General features: G+C 39.4%; 1 protein-coding gene across 9 annotated transcripts in view; it reads left to right on the top strand.

The window, feature by feature from the left end:
• Positions 1–20,415, top strand: part of Kalrn (kalirin RhoGEF kinase) — a 627,901-nt gene that overhangs the window by 341,437 nt on the left and 266,049 nt on the right. For all 9 annotated transcript variants that reach the window (XM_076867942.2, XM_076867955.2, XM_076867941.2 and 6 more), the window contains 2 exons: positions 7,229–7,424; positions 15,321–15,487. In XM_076867942.2, the coding sequence (XP_076724057.1) occupies positions 7,229–7,424; positions 15,321–15,487 (363 nt within the window). The remainder of the gene's footprint in view (positions 1–7,228; positions 7,425–15,320; positions 15,488–20,415) is intronic.

Below are 20,415 nucleotides of genomic sequence, written 5' to 3'. Positions count from 1 at the left end.
GTAAAATATTTTTGAACTTGCAACCTCCTACCTATGCATATTTATTAGTTTATAAATTATGTAACTATTCTATCACTGGCTACTAATCTCAAAATTCAATATGCCCTTTGGGTGAAGTTTAGCTTTTTCATTAGGAGTTGTGATTGCAGATTTTCAAATAGTCTTCTGATAATTTCCAATTATGCCTTTACCTGGCTTCATGACAGGTAATTAGATTGTCATTATTTCCTTATTCCGTAATGTGACTGACAGAGAGTTCAAAGTTCTCTTTTGCTTTCTTGATTAGTATTATCTTCAAACTGCAGTTTCTTTTCAGGAAATTTGTCAAGTCATGTGTCTTTTTGTAAAGGTTAGTTTAGTTTAAACTGGATAATAAATAAATCCATTTAATGGGAAATATGAAGAGAGCAAAAATTTGGAATATGCTGACATCAGTGAATATATGAACCACAGTCAGCCCCTCTGGATCAAGGCCTCTGCCCTCCCTAAGTCACCCTCACCTCCTATGCACAGCACAAACCATCTGTCCTGTGGTTCCAATCTACTAATGAAAGTCTAAGGAGACTTCATATATTTTTCATTGGTCTGATAAAACATATATGTAAATAATATATATGCACAGAAACAGGTGTATGTGTATATAGAAAGAATTCTTCTCCCTGTTATCAATGGATAATCTTGTACCCCTGAGAGGGACAAACCCGTGTTGGAAAGTCCTCAGAATGATACCAAGAAAAATACTCTAAATAAGGAACTTTAAGAAAATATGGGTCATGTATATGGTCTTTTTAAAAAATTTCTCACTCTATAATTACAAAGTTCGCTCAGTGCTCCTAAAAGTTTATCTGTGTAATTAACCTGAGTAAGAATTAGAACAACCAACTCTAAATTATGAGGTTCACATTAGAATGAGTTGGGGCCAGGCAGAACCGGGGGAGAAATGGCACTCAAAGAGGAGATTCTGCTTAAAGAAGAGAAAGCTGATTATAACTGGTGGGCTCTACTCTTTAATTGATTATGTGCCACTCAGGAATGTGCCTCTCCCGATGCACCCAGGTGAGAGGTGCCTTTTCAGTGCCTTCATGTCCTATCTTGTGTGACCTTATGCTGGTTGTTTTCTCAAGGTAAGTGCTTCCAATACACTGGCTGCTTTTTTTTAATTTTAATAATAGTTTTTTTTATTTTCCCCCCTCAAATTTTACTTTTTTTCCCCTCTACAGTTCTTTAGCCTATGAAAATAGATTAAAATTTAATTTATTATCAATAAATAATAATAAATCAAGGCTAAGGCTGTTTGAAATGTTGGCTAAGTCAGCAGGACCCTGTGATGCTTCACTGGAGATTCTCTCCCAGTGACATAGCCATTATCCTGCACAGCCACTGTCAGCTGTGGGTCCCATCAGCTCATCCAGTGTCCTCACCTTTTCTTCCATAGACACAATATGAGACTCTACAGAGCCTTTTCCAAGCCTGCCAACATAATAACATATCAAGAAAGAAACATCTTTTTGAGATCTTTACCAGTTCTTTTTAGTGATCACTGTAGCATTTTCTAAACATACCTCAGATCCTTTGGGAAGGAGATGCAGCCTAAATACAATGAGTTAAACCACATCCCTCACAAAGTATTTGTTTAATAGTTTCTTCTAAATATTTTGTGAAACTGATTTCAGAATTTTTGGGAGGTTTCCTTCACTCTCCTTTTTTTTTTTTTTTTTAACAAAACTCAAGGTTGTTCATATAACCTGAGTATTCTGACATCATCAATTTTTAGTAAATTATCAGAGATCCCTGATGGTGACTTTGGGGCAGGGTCTGGAACAGTGGACCTGAAGTATTATCAAGGTCTGTTGAGGTATGCTTTTCCTTCCTGGGAAGGATGCAGTGGACAGGAGTGGGTGTAAGCTACAGCTTAGGGGAGAAAAGAACGTTCTGACACTCAAGTAAGGTGAGGTACTAGAATGAGTGATCATTCTGTGATGGAGGAACTCTTCAACAGATTGGAGATCTTTTGAAAGCCAAATAGAGTTCCACAAGTCTCAAATTGATAAAAGGCAAAGAGATAAATAAACTCTTTCTCAGGATCACCTTCAATTCATATGTAGGTACATATATATATATAAAACTATATATAAACACACACACATACACACACATATATAACTTTATTTTATTTATTTATTTTATGTGGTGCTGAGGATTGAACCCAGTGCCTCACATGTGATAGGCAAGCGCTCTACCACTGAGCCCCAACTCCAGCACCCCCTTCAACCCTTGTAGTTATAGGTAGACACATTGTCTTTATCTTAGTTTTATGCAGTGCTGAGGATTGAACACAGTGCCTCACACATGCTGGTGAGCGTTCTACCTCTGAGCCACAATCCCAGCCCTATCCTTTCAACCCTTTTAATCAACAAATTATGACTCTGTCAAAGACCTCAGTTTCAATATAATGATGAGGAAGAAAAGAACATGCACGTGGCCATTAAAATTGTCCAGTTGTCCAAGTGATCCAACTGGTACAGGAACATTGGAACCCATCAATTACAACATTTTATAATGTTTTCTTATATTATTTTGCCAAGATAGAAAGGATTTCTTTTCTGCCAAGTCCCTTTTCTTTTCCAGAAAATTATTGCAATATCTCCAAAGGTGTTAAGCTATTTCGATGAAACTTTTAACTCTTCAGACAGATTAGATATGTTTCTGGAACAGAGAGAAATGCTATGATACCTTTCAAATAATCTGTTTTTAAAACTCTAGTACCTCGTCATTTGATAAATGGCTTAACACAAAAGAATCTAACATTACACTGGTCATGTAGAGTAAACGACTATGGCAGTTTAGTTAATTTCAGTTTCACACCCATTGTGGGTAAAGAAGCTCTTTCCAATCAGTGAGACAGTCTCTTCAGCTACAATATGTCTTGCCCTATAAGCCAGAACTTGTAAGCCAGTAGAGAATATTTAGCTTACATTTTCCTTATCTTAATGAAAATAATGGCATAAAACAGAAAAATACTCATTTTGTAATCAGCAACCCAGGCATTTCAGTAGAATCCCCTTACAATGAAATGCCACAGATCTTTCCTCTTCAATGTTATTGGAAATGGAATTGGACCTTAATAAATGCAAAACATGTAGTGTTGCTCTTAAAACTGTTTCACTAACATTACTCATTTTATACCTACAGGTAAGCTATTTAAACTCTTTGTTTTGTTGTCTGAAAAATTAAGATGACAATATTTTCTAGTCCATAGGGTTGTTGTAAGGATTTAATGAATTATTAACACATTTAATGTTTCTGGCAAAGCTCCTGGCATTTAAGCAGCACTCAGTACTGTGGTCAGTGTTGTTACTATTGTTATTCACAATACATTTTCATTTCATATACATTTACGTACACATGAGTTTGATAATAGCAAATGTATTTTATATAAAAGTAAATATATACGTATGTGTGTATTTATGAGCATATGTACCTGCTTCTGGATTTTAAGCAACTAAACATCTATGTGTCCCATTGTTCATCTCCTAATTCATTGCTGAGTCGTATCAGGAGAGTCCTGGGTATTCATATAGAGCAGGTGGTTTCTCTTGCCATGTGGAGAATCTGCTCATGCAGGGAGTAGTACATACTTCTCTACTTCAGCTTTAATCCCTCTGTTCACAACCCAATTCCAACTGCAGATGTGTCTCGCATTCATGACAAAGGCCCTTGGGGAACCAGAGAATTTGAGATAGGTAAGATTGCTTACCTTATACTAAGCAGTTTGATAGAATCGATTTAAAAATTTACCAAACCCTTAAACAAAAATACCCCATTGATGGAAGACAGTGTGTTTCCTTGCAAGTATAAATTATGCCTGGAATTTATATAAGGGCTCAGGCATATAGTTGATTTATTGATCTGTTCAAAGAACATATGTTTAAAAGGTGCATATGAAGTGAAGAAAATTGAGTTATCATGGGTTTTTTTTAAAGAAAAGAAAACATGAAAAGTAAAACTGGTACTTCTCTGATGTGAGCATAAAAAAGAAGGCTATCCCCTGGAAATCAATTCTTACAGAAGCCTTATTAATGTCACACCATGATTAGGAGCATTGGACTAGTAGTTGATGCTCAGCTCTGCCACCAGCAGCTCTGAGACCATGAGGAAAGCTACCTGGCTGCTGTGTACTTCCATTTACCTCTAGAGCTGCTCTGGGGATTAAAATAATGTCAGTTGAATGGCTTAACCCACTATTCATCCCATAATAAATGCACAATTTAGAGAAAAATGACTTCTTCAATCATTTTGTCATCTTCATCATGATCATCAGCAGCATCTAAAAATTATCAAAAAAAAAATAACTACATGATGAGATTTCCAACTTTGCAGGTGATAGTAAAGAACTAAGTTGATGAGAGCAGACCACAGGAAGTGGAAGAAAGGGGGAAGGTGAGTTCTGGTTCAGGCAGGTACAGATTAAAACACTTGAGGAAGAGAGGCTAAAGTTTTCTGTACACATAAATATGGGGGAGGACTCAGATAATAGGAGGAGCCAGTGGAGAGGACTCCCTGTGAACAGAGCCCAAGGTGACTGCTAAACCAACTCCCATGGATCAATTTTTGGCAGCAGAATACTAAATTTGGTGTGTCTAATCTTTTTAAAGTGAGACTTGTCATTTCCCACTGCCTGTTACCCTAATTTTTTTTTAGCTCCTCATCTGATTTACCTTATTACTGTGTCTCTAGAGTAGATAACTGTTAGATTAAAAATATTGTTCAAACTATATCTTCAAGAGGTCATCAGATCCTAACTTTCCAATTAATTCAGGAGAGTGAATAAGACAGAGGCCACTAGAGCCAAGGGAGGAACTGAGAAGTCCAGAGCTGAGATAGAGCTAATAGAGCAGAAGGAGAAAGCAAAATAGGTTAACTGAAAACTGAGTGCCCTCTGGGAACCTTGTATTCCATCTTTCATTCATTTGATACAGGTCCTCACTTCTTGCCTGAGCACATGCTCTCCAAATGGAGTTAGATCTCCAAATTCATTCCATTGGGTAGGTTTTGCTTTTAACAATCTTATCTCTGTATGAGCAAACTAACCCATGTCCCATGTTATGAGATAAACCAAAGGAAAAACATCTGAGTCTAAGGATGTGGTGAAACCTTCAGGCCAGAGGGTCTGTTTTGAAGGGTGGTCAAGACTTCAATTGACTGGGAGGAAAGACAGGGTTATTGAACAGGAATGGAGGCTGGTGGATGCTGATCTAATGCTCAGGACCAGCAGTAAACCGGTTTGAATGGATCTTAACAGAGAGCATGAGATAAGGTTGGAAAGTTAGGGTTGCTCATTAGCAGTAAGGTAAGCTGCAGTTTTGAAACCGATTTTTTTCTTTAAAAAAAAAAAGATGTGGGCTAGGGATGTGGCTCAAGTGGTTGCGCGCTCGCCTGGCATGCGTGCGGCCCGGGTTCGATCCTCAGCACCACATACAAACAAAGATGTTGTGTCTGCCAATAACTAAAAAATAAATATTAAACTTCTCTCTCTCTCTCTCTCTCTCTCTCTCTCTCTCTCTCGCTCTCTCTCTCCCTCTCTCACTCTCTCTCTAAAAAAAAAAGATGCATTGTCACACTCATATAATCCCAATTATTCATAAGGCTGAGACAATAGGATCTTAAGTTTGAGGTCAACCTCAGCAACTTAGAAAAATTAAAAAAAAGGCTAGGGTATATATAGCTCACTGGTAGAGCATTTGCCTAGCATGTGTGAGGCCCTGGGTTCAATCCCCAGTACCACAAAAAAAAAAAAAAAAAGGCCCCTTGTATCCCAGAAAGAAATTGGAGAAGACACCCCAATAAAAGAACACTCCTTAAGAAAACAAAAATGTTCAAGAAATAAAATAGTTTAAACTCCAGAAAACATTGAAAGCATACAAGTTAAACTCAATGAAGGCTCTGGCTATTGGCACTTGGAGAAATAGGGAAATAGAGTCAGACACAGAGAGGGTGAAGAGTATGTAGACCCCGGGGAAGCGACCTTAGGAGTCAGCCCTTTCTCTTGAAATTCAGCCCCTTGGAATTCTCATTCTTCAGGCTGCATAACAGAGTTGGCCCTTCAATTTAATGTAGTCAGTTGATGAGAGTGGAGGAGGTTAAGGAGAAGGGAGGAAAGAATATAGAAACACCAGATATAGAATGCTGGGCAGATTTCACATTCTGTTTAGATCATATTCCTAAGATACCAGACCTCTGAGCCTCACTTTCCTGACTTAAATACTTCAACCTTTCTCTGTTTCCCTCACTAGGACCTTTGACACTTTCTTTTTAATGAATTCCTGACCTTAGGACCCCTCTGGGATCTTCCTGCATCAAAAGGACCCTTTATTGAGTCAGTTTCATAGAAATTTGAAAGAAGAGGCAGGCTCTTCCTTTCATGGCTGTTGTCTTAGTTTTATTCTGATTTCCTGCAGTTAACGGGCAAGGAATGGTCTACAAACCGTGATTTGGACAATTTTATTTATTTATTTTGGTTATTTATTTCTGGATATCATTCTTTATGATTGAGGGAGAGAATCCTGCACAATAGAACACAGGAACCAGATCCGGACCTGGAGTTGGACATGTAGAGTTTTTAAAATAATGTTGTAGCCTTGACACATTTGTCAGATTTCTCTAGACCTCAGTTTATATTACTGAAAAATACTCAGTACTTAGTTTCTGAGGACCTCTTCAATTATGAAATATTTTTATAGCAACAGTTGTTGGGGATGGTGGACAAAACCTCTTTGCAGTCAGAAGAAGAACTAAGCTACTTCATAAGCTTTGCCCCTTGCTAGCAAGGGAAACCTATGACAATCACTATGTCTGTCTGAGCGAGGGTCAGTTGCTTCTTCTGTAAGGTAGACTTGGAAATCTCCATGCTGCCTTGTCTCATTGTTTCATTGTGGCAATCAAATGAGATGAATATGCAAAAGCTTTATAAACCATATATTAGAACATAAGTGTTTTCCTGCTATTCCTTTGCTGTTGTGATAGACATTGAAACAGAGAACACTGGGAGGCATGTGCACACGGATGCATGGCAGTCTTGCTTAGATCAAAGAGATCATGATCAAAGAGATGGGAAGCAAAGACTATCTGAGGATTGCGTTAGTTAGTAAGGCTTGGGATTGGTGAGCTTTAGCTTAGTAGCCTCTCAAGGATCTGGCAAGCCTGTACTGATCTTGGTGGTTCCTCACAGGTTACAGCAGAGCTGGATGCCTGGAATGAGGACTTGCTCCGGCAGATGAATGACTTCAACACGGAGGATCTGACCCTAGCAGAGCAGCGGCTACAGCGCCACACAGAAAGAAAGCTAGCCATGAACAATATGACCTTTGAAGTCATTCAGCAGGGCCAAGATCTGCACCAATACATCATGGAAGTCCAGGCTTCAGGTAGGCAGCCCCCCATTCTTCTGGCAGGAGAGATGATAGAAATGAGGATACCACTTGCCTCCAAGGACCACTCCCACAGTCTCATTCATTTATTTCTACCAAGAATAGAATTTTTACCCCCATTTTAAAGAAAATGAAAGCAAAGCCATGAGAGGTAAAATAGCTTGTCTAAGATTGCTCAGTTAGGCTCTGGGAAAGATGGGAATAGAGCCTGGGTCTCCTGGTACTGCAAAGAGAATGGGCCAACTAATGGTGGGAATTAGCTTGGTTTTTTTTGTTTGTTTTTTTAATGGTGATTTAGAAAAGTAAACCAAAAGCAGCCAGACATCCATGGAATTGTTGTTAAGTATATAGCTCCCCATCCCATCCTCAGCATACACTCTCCTCCTTTCCTCCACTCCCAGGCAGTCTTCTGTTCTCTCATGTTTCACAAGCCCTCAATTTTTTATCACTGGTCTATAAGTGAGTATAAGCAGTACTGATAAAAATTTATTGTAAGATCATATAATTTTATTGCCTCTCAAAAAACATGGCTAAGTCACACAGATTTTACTCCTTTTCTTGCTCAAGATTTATTCAAAATGTATCCACCAAGTTCATGATCCCTTAATGTACTCCTGCCACTCTCCAGGATGGCCTTTTAGAACTGGGGAAAACCATAGTGATTCCCCAAGAATAGCTGGTCCAGAAGAAAATATGCTACTTATTCTGTTAGAATGCTGGAACCCAGGTCTTCTTCACTGTAAACTTTTCATTGCTATACCCAGATACCTGACAAGAATAACTTAGAAAAGGAAAGATTTATTTTGATTCATGGTTTCAGAGGAGTCTGTCCATGGCCAGTTCCATTGCCACGGGCAGGACGTCATGGCCAAAGTGCAAGACGTCATGGCCAAAGTGCATGACAGGAAAACTGCTCAGCTTTTGGCAGCCAGGAAGCTGGGGGTGCTGGGAGCCAGGGAGAAGATAAACCGTTTCACAGAATGCCCCAAGGAACCTACTCCTTCCAACTAGATCCCACCTCCCAGTAGTCCATTTAGCTCCCAGCAAATTAATCCATCAAATGGATTAATCCAGCTGATGATGTCAGAGCCCTTTGACCCAATCATTGCCTAAAAACCCCACCTCATGAGACTTTGGGGGAAATTCCAGATCCAAAACATAACACTCCAGGTAGGTCATATGTACATTAAAATTTGAGAAGCAGTGTTCCGGCACATGAACTATGACTTTTCACAGCCTTTTCAGGGAAGTGGTAGGGGGTGGATGGTGACCCCTTCTGTGTGATTGAGAATCATACCTGGATTCAGGGTTTAACCCACAGCAGGACTTAATAATGGGGACCATGAAAGATGAAGACACAGTACTTAGGAGAGAGACTGGCCAGAGCAACTGTGCAAGGATGCTCACTTTCACCACTCCGAAGTGGATGCTCCTGCCAGGTGCAGTTCATGACCTTGGGCAAGCCAACTTCTGTCCCAGCATCCAAGTATCCATGGAAACAGAAAGCATGGATCTGGAAGTCTCTGAGGACTGCTTGTGACTGGGGGTTGGCTGTGCTTGGCGTCCACCTTAGCCATGAGGACTGAGTGGGTGAAAATACCCCCAGGCAGATGGGCTGCCCACCCCCACAGTATCCTGTTCTAGAAACAAGTTTTGTTAAAAAGATATTTGGTCGGCCTCTTCAGCCCTCTCCACTGAGACTGGCTGTTCCTCTATACCTACCTCAGCTAGCTGTTCAGTCTGGCAGAACCCATGAGGCTTCAAATGGAATGAATCCAGGCATTTCAGGGAAGGTTATTCCCTGTCCGTGACCTGGTCTTGCAAAAAAGTCATGTATCTCATCTCGGGGCTTGCAGCAAGGGAAGACAGAGTCGTGCCAGAGCTGGAGGTGGAGGTGGGTGAGGGGTGCACCCAGGGTGGGGCTTGCTCCTCTCTCATGGCTGAGGAATGCAAGACTTCAGAGACATAGGATTGTGGTTTGTCTAGTGCATTTATTTGGACTAAAGGTAAAATAACTGTCATTCTAAAAACATTACATCTAGCAAAATTAAGATTTACTGGTTTTTAGCCCCCTGCCCTAAATTAATGGTATATGCTTTGAATGTTTTTAGTAGCAAAAGCCTTGGCATAAGTCAACATTAGTCTGAGGAATAATTTCTTCATTTTTCATGTTCTTTCCTCACTATAGCATTATCTATTTGCATCTCAAGTTGGGAGGCGGTAAGTTTGACTAGGAAGAAAACATGCTGTCTGAATTCAAGGTCCCATTCCATCACTAACAAGCAGTCTGATTTTGGAAGACCCTTCTCTTTCTCTTTAGACCTGAGTTTCTTCTTGTGTCTAGTGTTGCATGGGCCTTGATTCCTAAAGTCTCTTCCAGTTCCCACTTCCCATGATTCAATCCAACTACTTTCACTGGTTACTCTATAGATCTTCTCTCCAATGAAATCTGGCTATATAACCATTACACTTGACCTCAGAAACAACAAATGCTGCTGGGCATGACTCCAGAGACTATGAAGCAGGAAGATCTCAAGTTCAAGGCTAGCCTCAACAACTTAGTGAGACCCTGTCTCAAAATTTAAAACAATAAATAAAGTGGATTGGGGATAAAACTCAGTGGTAAAGTACCCTATGGTTCAATCTCCAGTACCAAAAAAAAAAAAAAAAAAGGAAGAAAAGAAAGAAAAATCAAGAGCTGTGTATCTTACGGATATATTTTTGTTGTTTAATCAAATCCCATAAAAGTTCTCTTTTTATGCACCACTTTTAAGTGAAAAATCTTTGGAGTCTGTTGCAATAATGCCTAGAATTTACTGTGCCTAAGTACTCAGGCACAGTATTTGAAAATAGTGTAAACATATCCCAAAAAATAATTACATTTGGGAGGATTTTGAGAGCACAGCCACAAGAGGAAATCCTGGGTTGATATCTACTCCTCTTGCTACCTGGGTGTCCTTGACCATGTTACCCAATCCCCATAATGCCTCCCCTTCTTCTAAGGAAGTAGTGGTCAAAGGAATATCTACCACACAGGGAGATTGCAGGAAGCACAGTGGGATCATCCACTAGCATGGAAAGGGTTCAGAAAAGTTTGACAACTCTCCTGTTTTATTCTTGTATTCTAGCACACACTTCATTCTCTTGGGGGGTTTGTGTTCGAGCAGATTCTCCAAAAGCCTCTAACAGAAGGGTTGTCTTACACACAGCAAGTTCTCAATAATGACGTTTGCTGAATTAATCAAGAATGAACACAGTGTGAGAAGAACAGATGTAGGTTAAATTAATGGACCACAAATAATTTTATTTGTGTTGTAAAAGAAAAGAAAAGGAAGGGCGTGTGGTTTTTCAAAATGGAAGCTACTCTGGGGTTAACAGGAATGTGGACCTACTGGAGCTAAGAGGAAGAGCGGAGAGCCTTGATATAAAACAAACCTGGCTGCACATTTAGAGTCACCTGGGAACTTCTTAAAAATACCAATGACTGGGCCTCATTCCTCAGGGAGTCTTACTTAATTGACCTGGAGTGGGCCCAGGTTTTTATTTTTTTAAAAACTTCCCAGGCGATTCTGGCCCAGGCCAGAATTGAGAAAACTGATCTAAAAACCTGATTAAAGGACTTTTTAAGTTCTGACCTGAGTGTTTTATAGAGGGAGTGATACAGTAAGAGAAGTGGAAGGAGAGGAGAAAAGAAAAAACAAAAGATATTCTCTGCCTGAGGCTGATACAAATATTTAAGAACATGAACAGTTGAAACATGCTATAGGTATGAGCAGCACAGCCAGGAATCCCCGAATCTGACCCTCCACCACAGCTACCTCTCTCCTTGAGGAAACTGAAGTGGTCCCTCAACCTTGCAGCCAAGGAAAATAGAGTCATGTATATTGTTATTTGCTGTGGCCTTGTACCCTAAATAAACATCAGTGCAGAGGGTTCCATAGCTGAGTGTAACCCAGGAGCATCTCTGGTTTCTGCATGGTGGCCACTGTACCATCTTCACAATTGTAGCTGCATGTTGGAATCAGCCTGGGGGTCTTAACAATCACTGACAACTGAGTCTCACAGAGATTTTGCTGCTATGGGTCTGGGATGTGGCCAGGACTTGGTGATTTTTATAAGTTCTTCAAATGAATCTAATGTGAGCAGGGATTGAGAGCCCTAGTAATAGCTCTCAAACCATACTTTATAATGATGTGCATTAAGCAAATGCATAAATACCTGTCAGCAGATTTTATGCTTACATTTTACATAAGACATTCAACAGTGCCATAAGTAATCAACAAAAGGTATTTACACTAAAGGGAAAAGTGGAAAATGGATATTTTGAGCCAACTAGATAACTATATATAATATCTCTCTCAGTCCTCACGACATTCCTAGTAAGTTGTGATTCCCATTAGATGGATAAGAAAACTGAGGCTCAGAAAAGGTAAGGAGCCCAGAATCTCACCATTAATTGGTTGCAAAATGTAGATTCAAACCTAAGCATGACCTTTCCTAAAGCTCTTAGGTACTGTCCACCACAATATATGACCTCAGCTCTTCCTAAAGAGGCCTGTTTGTTCACTGACCAAGGATGTATTGGGTGACACGAGTCCAGCACCATGCTGGAGCCAGAAGAAACAGAGATGAATGTAGCCAACACAGGCCTGGTCAGGGAGCCCTGTTCCTGTACAATATAAATAAGTTGATAAGGAACCAACTCTGGTGGAAGTATTTTGATGAAGGGATGGGCACAGAACACTATGGGAGTACATCAGAAAGACATCGCAATACAATTCTTTTTAAAAAGACTGACAACTATTTTATTATAATTCATGACTTGATATAAAGAATACACATCTCTTCCTGAATTTCTGAGAGCCCCTTAAGGAAGATGGGTAGGTCTATGATTAGACTGAGAGCAGTGAAGTCAACATAAGCAAACTCTACTTGCTGTCAACTGGTGGATATTTACCAGTTGGTGTTTTAACTGGAACTCACACCAATGTATTGGAGAGCAGTGGAAGAGAAGGGTTTCTTTCTGTTCTAGAAGTGGGTTGAACAAGCCCTCGTGTTCCTCCTATTCACTCCACTTACAATGGTGTGTTCACAATGATGAATTCAGAGATGTAGTGGGCATCCCTTCATCTTTTGTATTTCTTGCATTCATCTCATGTAAAATAATACGGAGTAAAACAAATTAAATTGCAGGACCTGACTCTTGGGGTAGGCTTACCTGTTCTGGATGACGTCCCAAGCAGGTGCTGGCCTCCTTGGTGAGTTGTTAGGCTTCAAGTATCTATTCACATTAGTGTGGCAGGGGTCAGCTGTGAGCTTCACACAGAAAGACACCTTGACTTAGCCCAGCATGCTAAATACTAGAGACACTGCAAAATGAAGATAAGCTAGAATAAATCCTCACTGTGACTGGACATGAAGAAAAAATGGATCTAAAATTATATTTCCAGAAAGTAAACATAGGGGCCAAGGGTCATTCTCCATGCTGAGCACTGCAGAGGTAGAAATATCTCTGTTTCTTATATTTTTATTGAGAAGGAGATGATCTACCTCATCCTCCTGGTAATTGAAAATAGCAACCAGAGGAGGTTGGCTGCCAAAAGAACAAGCCTGTTCTTTTCTCTGTCTCCCACGGATATTTCGGGAGCCGGGACTTGGAATTATGAAACTGACAAAAAAAAATAAATATGAAAAGATACTGAAATTATTACCATGTAACACCAGAAAATATTTTTTCCCACTCTCCCATATTGTCCTTATATAAAACACTATTTTTGCCTCTAGAAATGAATTTCCCTAAGTGTGCACAGACTTTCCTGGTACTCCCCCAACTGCAGGCTGCAGGTGTGTTGGTGGCAGCAATGATGAAGTTCTTATGGTGTGAGTCAGAGTGACAGGGATGTCTCCCAAAGGGGATTTTTTTTTTTTTAGGTCATTTGTTAAGATTGGTGGGTTCCTTTGAATTTGATCACCACGGATAATTTGAGGACATACCTGCTGGGTTTTTGAGTCTGAATCCCATTGTGGGTCAAGTCCCTATTTTTCTGCATCTCAGATAAAGTGTCAGCATTAGAACCACAACTGCTTTGGGCCATCATTTATAGGATAAGGAACCAGGGAAAGGATTTGGATTGAAGAGGTTACAGAGCCAAGTAGAGTCAGAGGTCAGAATAGGAAAATGATTGAGTTAGAATTTTCCCAAAGCTGAGGATCTGAACAAGTTGAATCAAAAATAGGTAGACAATTAAAGAAACAACGTAAATCACAACTTGCACCAAGTCAGAGACAGGAACCCAGAGGGAATGAATGGAAGAGGCCAGAAAGTTGGAAGTTTAAGGTGAGTGCCAGGAACTAGGGAAAGCTATGGGACTAGGAGCAGTAATCTGTATTTATTATGGGTACATGGATCTACATTCATTGCATGTATATAACATATGCACACAATATGTACATGTCATGTGCTTTACATGTATTATCTCATTTTATCATCCCAACAAATTTAAGAGGTAACTTATAAGGTAGGTAGGTAGATAAGTAGATCGGTTTGCAAAGTTGTAGTTTACATATGAAGAAAATGAAGCTTCTGAGAGGTTAGATGTCTTGCCCAAGATCCATATTTTAACCCTCAGGACTGGTTCAGAAGATGGTACATTTTCCATGTTGTCTCTGAGAATTAAAAAAGGACTATAGTTCAACTCACTAGCAACAAAAGTACTGGGATAACTAAGGCAGTCCCTTTACTTTAAGAGTTTGTATCCTAAAGCAGAAATCCATTTGAGAAAGGCTACTTCCGAACCGGTGGAAATAATGTATAAATAGAAGTGTTGGCAGGGTAAGGAGAACACGTGTGTATACATCTACACTCGGGTGTTGGGAGAGGTATAGGGAAAGGGCAGACAGGAAGGTAGAGAAGGAATGGAACCACAGATTTTGGCTAGCAGATATCAATTCATGGTCCCTATTACAGGCTGGTGGTTTATTAACACTGGACGCTTGTCAGTGACTGGGCTTACTAATTGTTTTGAATTAGTAGAATAATGAACAAACTTTCCTTGTGTGAAATGGATAAGCATTCAGTATCCCTGTGATGTTGCTATGGTGTATTTATAGTATGTGTTTGAGAGCCAGTGTGTATTTCTTTATATATATATATATATATATATATATATATATATATATATATATATATATATTTATTTATTTATTTTTTAGTTTTTTAGATGGACACAATATCTTTATTTTATTTTTATGTGGTGCTGAGGATCAAACCCAGTGCCTCACGCATGCCAGGAGAGCGCACTACCACTTCAGCCACATCCCAGCCCTGCTAGCGTCTATTTCTAAGCCTTGCTTTTTTTTTTAGAGGCAAGGAAGTTGGCTAATAAAACCATCACTCCCCAGCTACTCTCATCATAGTGTACTTCCAATCTAATGAGAAATTATATCTGACCTTAAAAGAGAATGTGCCCTTGGCAGAATTTCCTGACAGGGTCCATTTAGTTTAGTTTTATGTTTTCTGATTTGACCCAGAGGCTTGCTTGTGAATATTCTGGGTGTTGGGAAATCTCCTGTCAGGGGCTAGTGGGTGCTGTTGACTAGGGATGGATTTCCAGAGCGCCAACTCTCTAATTCCATTTGGTAGTAAAGAGCTGATCACTTATTGAAAAGTAACTCCAGGCAAAGGATCAGTTAACCCAAAAGAGCTGGCGTGGGCTGAGCATCCTAAATAAGGGCCACTTACGGTGATCTGTCTAGCTAAACAGAGGGATATGTAGAGATTGGGAGGGTGCTGATAATGACCACTTCCAAATCCAGTTTTCTTACAAATATTAAGGAAATGTTGTCTTCACAGTACTATGTGGTTTTTAAATATTTACATTTTTTTAAAATCAGGAATTGAGTTAATCTGTGAAAAAGACATTGATCTGGCAGCCCAGGTGCAAGAGCTGCTAGAGTTTCTCCATGAGAAGCAGCATGAATTGGAGCTCAACGCGGAACAGACCCACAAGCGGCTAGAGCAGTGTCTCCAACTGCGGCACCTCCAGGCCGAGGTCAAACAGGTGAGCCTGGCCTGGTGCCCGCTCCTGTTGTGGGTGAGGCATGCAGAGCCACAGCCACAGGTGTAACCTCTGAGTATCCAAGCCTTAAAAAATAGATAAGGACTCATTAATTTCTGAAAGTTTGGCTGCTGTACCTAATAGACTCCATGGTAAAATGCCCCAAGCTATAGCACATTATAATCTAAGGAGAGCATTCCAGAGATTTCCCATGTTGTCCTCTGTCACTGAATCTATTCTGTTCCTGCCTATGCTTAATCCTGTCACAGAGTCCATAGGACTTAGAGTTATGTTGATAAATTTGAGGCACCTATATCCTTGTGACAGTACCTGACACATAGCTGATAGTTGTTAAGTAGTAGTCATTTCCATCATTATTTCCAATGTGTATGTGACTCTTAAAGGAACATTTTCTGGACATTTAAAAGTTGATTTTTAAAAAGATCACATAATTCTTCTCTGCATGAGGCCTTATACCAGGCATTTTACTGGAGGACACATTCAAACCCTCAGGAATATGTACCTAATGATAAGTGATACATTTGTGAATATTACTGTTATGCTTTCAGCTCATAGTTTTCAGAGGTTCAGTCCATGGCCAACTGACCCTTCTGTGGGCCCAAAGTGAGACTCTTTTGTGGTCAAGTTAGTCCCAGCAACAACCCCACTTCTCAATACCAATTTTGGGGTTAGTTAGCTTTTCATTGCCATGACAAAAATATTTGAGAACAACAACTTAGAGACGGAAGAATTCACTCTGAACTCATGGTTTCAGAGCATTTAGTTTATGGCTGGCTGACTCCATTGCTCTGAGCCCCAGGTAAAACAGAACATCATGGTGGAAGGTCTTGGCAGAGGGAAGCTGCTCACCTTATGGTGGCCAGAAAACAGAGCAATTGCAAAAGAGGCCTCAGGAAAAATGAACCCTTTGTGGGGCATGCCCCCAGTAGCCCACCTCTTTCAGTCATGACCCCACCCACCTACTGTTACCACCCAGTTAATCCATTCAAACTAGGATGGACTGATTAGGTTACCACTCTATAATCTAGTTATTTTACCTCTGAATATTCATGTATTAACCTAAGAGCTTTGGGGGAACACTTTATTTACTATAATGATTACTATTTATATCATGAGCAGACTGTAATAAATAACAATGTAATAATCATGGCATAAGCATTAGCAAGGGATATCTTGAATACAGGTGACTGAGAAATAGTAATTCTTGTGAACATAATGAATTGGCATCTTTTAAAACAAAGATTGAAGTAAAAATACAATAATAGTACCTTTTCCATCTCCATCAATCCTCATAACACTCTTTGAAGCAGATACTAGTCCTGTTTTAAGGATGAGGCTACTGAAGCTTAGAGAGGTCACCAGACTATGATCACAATGAGGAAAGAACATACCACTGCCCTCCACAAGTGTCGGAGGGCCTCCTGCAGGGCAGGACCTCATCACCTCAGTAGTTGCTGCTTTCTGCTCCCTATTCCTCTAAGCAACCCTGTCCCCCATGCTTCCTCTGGGCCCAAGTTATCCTAAGCAGAGAAATCTTTTCCACCTTTAAACATTCTTTTGTACAGTGTCTACAAGAGATTTTAGGTTTAAATGTATTAATGGAGTACAAGAGACAAAAATGTCATATTTTATTTAACTATTTCTCACCTGTATTCAAGATATCCCTTGCTAATGCTTATGCCATGATTATTACATTGTTATTTATTATACTGGGAAGAATCATCTTCCTTCCTCTTTTTCTTTCAGTCAGTGCTCAGTCAGAGCCCAGCCACATGCCATGCTAAAGGTCTATATTCAGCACAGATGAAATCAAATCACTGAGCCCCATGAAAGACTGGATCACAGAGCTGCCATCCAGGTGTTTTATGCCTAATTACAGTGGGATACACATGAGCCTCTAAATAGAAATGTTATTCATAAGGACATGTTAGAATTCCTAGCAGGCTCGGAGCAGTAATGAGTACACAAATTTTGAAACTTTTAGCATAAGTGATAGTATTTTCTTTTCATATGAGAGGCTCTTTTCCCTTTATGATCTCATTTTAAAAAGAACATTCCCATGAGGAAAATTGTGTTATGTTTTCTTTATAAATGAGGAAACTGAGGCACACAGAATTAGTGTTCTCCAGGGCGTAAAGTAGTTTGCTGAAACCTGAGCCCAAGCTGCCTAAATGCAAGTCTCGCCTCTGGGGGGCCTCATACTCACACAGGAGCATTAGAGAGAAGCCCTCCAGCAGAACCCAGTCTAAGGTTTTCCTGGCCTGGCTGATACCATGTCTGAAAAGACAGGCAGACATGGTCTTGGCTGCATGGAGAGTATGGCACCTAAAACCAGCAGGGCTCCAACAGGTCATCAAACTCCTCCCCTGCTCTCATGCCTGGGAATTTCTATCAGTAGCAGAAGACAGGATTGAGTAATCATCTGATAGGGGAAAAAAAAGTAGATAACAGGGTAGTCATTCCTATTTGACTTTAAAATGGAAGACATAGTTTTGCTTTTGTTCCTGGATTTTTAATTTTATTTATATTTTTGCTCTAGCGTCGATAGTAGAATCAGTTCCATAATTATGTTTTTCTTAAGCTGATATTAAAATTGAAATGAATTTTCATTCTTTAAGTATACATCCTATATAAAGTGGGTTCTGGGATGATAGGTAGTTTGTCAAATGGGAAACTAGATTGTTTATATCTGAGTAATCCTGGGTTGACTAATATCTGCATTTATTCCCATTCATAATTTCATGCATTGGAGGACAAAAAGTTCTTCTGTAGGGATGGGAAGATATTCTCTTCCCACCATGGCAAGAATGACACACATGGGATTATAGTTCAAAACTGTACAAGCTTGCTCAAGTCCAGCTCTGAAGAAACCTACAAAGGCCTTTGCAAAAGACAGTAGCCCTTTGATCACCAAGGGACTGCTACTTGGTTAAGCTACCATGCCTCATTAGACAGACCTGTTTTCCTTGTCAGTGTAGGCTCTTTCTTTAGGGCTTTGTCTGATCCAGTTTCAGAGAAGGCATTTGTGTTTGATGGAAATTGGTGGAGCAGGAAATATTGATTTGGAAACTGTTGACACTTGGAAAAAGCGAGTTAATTTAGATGTCAGTATTGATCAGTGAGGCTAAATTTAGACACTGGCTTGAGAGTTTCTCTTTTGAATATACTCTTATAGAGGAAAAAAAGAAAAGAAAAGAAAAAAGATACCTTAATTGAAATGCCATTAATTTAGACAGAAAGGGAGATAAAATAATGTATTAAGATACATCTCTGTTGTTGGAGCTTTTAGATTAAAGATTTAGATTTGACTGTGTAGCCATCATAATCAGAAATATAGTTACACCAAAATTATATTAAATGAAGCTTTTACAAGTGAGAAAGGTGCATAGACTGACTGAAGATTATCCAAAACAAATGAAATTGAGAAATGCAACTGACTTTCTTTCTAAGAGCTACCTCTGGGGAAATGTTGAAGGAAAACCACTCCCCCAATTACAGCATTTGGCCTAGGTCCCCAGGCCACTGATGTGCCCCTCAGATTACCCTCCAAACCCCACAGAATTCTCAGACTACTTCCAGAAAAATTACCACTCCAGTAAAGATGACCTCACATCCATTAGATAATTCAGGAAGATCGAAAAAAATGATCTAATGGGTATAAAACTAAATGAATTTCCAGATGTTATTCTTGCAAAGCAGTACATTTAGCAGAAAATAAGCTAAAATCAATTTATAAGATATCAGATTGCTTCCTCAGGTTAAATATTTGCCAAAATTTCCATATGATCAAGTATATATTCAAAATAAAGGGAAGTAATATTAGCCTGACCTTATACTCCTGTGGAGAATACTGTGTTCAGTTCTGGTGACTGTATGTAAAAGGTAGAAAGGTATTCAAGTAGATCCAAAAGATGGGCAACCAAAGGGACACGCACCATCCTTTTGTTTCAAAATGCAGATAAGTAAGAAGACACATGGCAAATGGATAGTCATAAATCCAGGAAGAATGAATGTGTACAATCTCAGAGATAGGAGTTTTTAGAAGTAAGGAATTCTAGAATTATGACAGGTTCCCTACTACCAAAAATTCCTAAGTATTTTTCCTATTTCAGAAGTAATTGTGCCTTGTGATGGGTCATCTATAATTGCAATCCTAAGAGTTGGTCGCCTTAAGTGCAACTTCATAACTTTATTGTAGGTATGACCTCAAGAACACAGTCATTGGCATGCAGCTTCCTTAGCATGCATTATTACAAGGCCTTGTCTTCCCATCTTAAATGACATCATCAGGTGTGGACATCCACGTCCAGTTACTCTAGTCCACTCTCCTTCTGATTTTATGGTTTGAAAATACTTGTATATTAGTGATTTAATTTCATCTTTACCTTTTGCTTAAGGCAAGAAAAGTGTTCACATTTTACAGATGAGAAAACTGTGCCTTGTATTAAATGATATTTCTAAGTTCACACTGCTCAAGATTAGTAGAAGCAATATTTTCTCATTTTGTTTCATGTCTCTTTTACTTAGCACATATTTGGATGCCCACAGGATAATAACTAACAAATTTTATGAATCAGGAGGATAAAAGATCCCAATAATAGAAAATTACACCCTCAAGAGTTGTCCATAATCAGAGTACAAAGGGTAATGATGACAACAACCTAAGAAACATCAGAATATGTCAATAAGCTCATACAAACTATTGAATAAAGCTTACTATATCTAAAATTTTTCTCTTTTCATTGGGAAAAGTATAAATGAAGAATCACAGCACTACCAGACATCACTAACACCAATACCATCATCATTATCAAACTTTACATTTCCAGTATGTTACATCAACCCTGTAATACAAAAAGGGAAGGCACAACTATCCTTATTTTACAGATAAGAAAACTGAGGTTCAGAGA

This window comes from Callospermophilus lateralis, chromosome 10, assembly GCF_048772815.1.
Source record: "Callospermophilus lateralis isolate mCalLat2 chromosome 10, mCalLat2.hap1, whole genome shotgun sequence".
In the NCBI taxonomy this organism is placed as follows: Eukaryota; Metazoa; Chordata; class Mammalia; order Rodentia; family Sciuridae; genus Callospermophilus; species Callospermophilus lateralis.
Note: the sequence above shows the minus strand (reverse complement) of the source record. Positions and strands in the feature narration are given on the sequence as shown.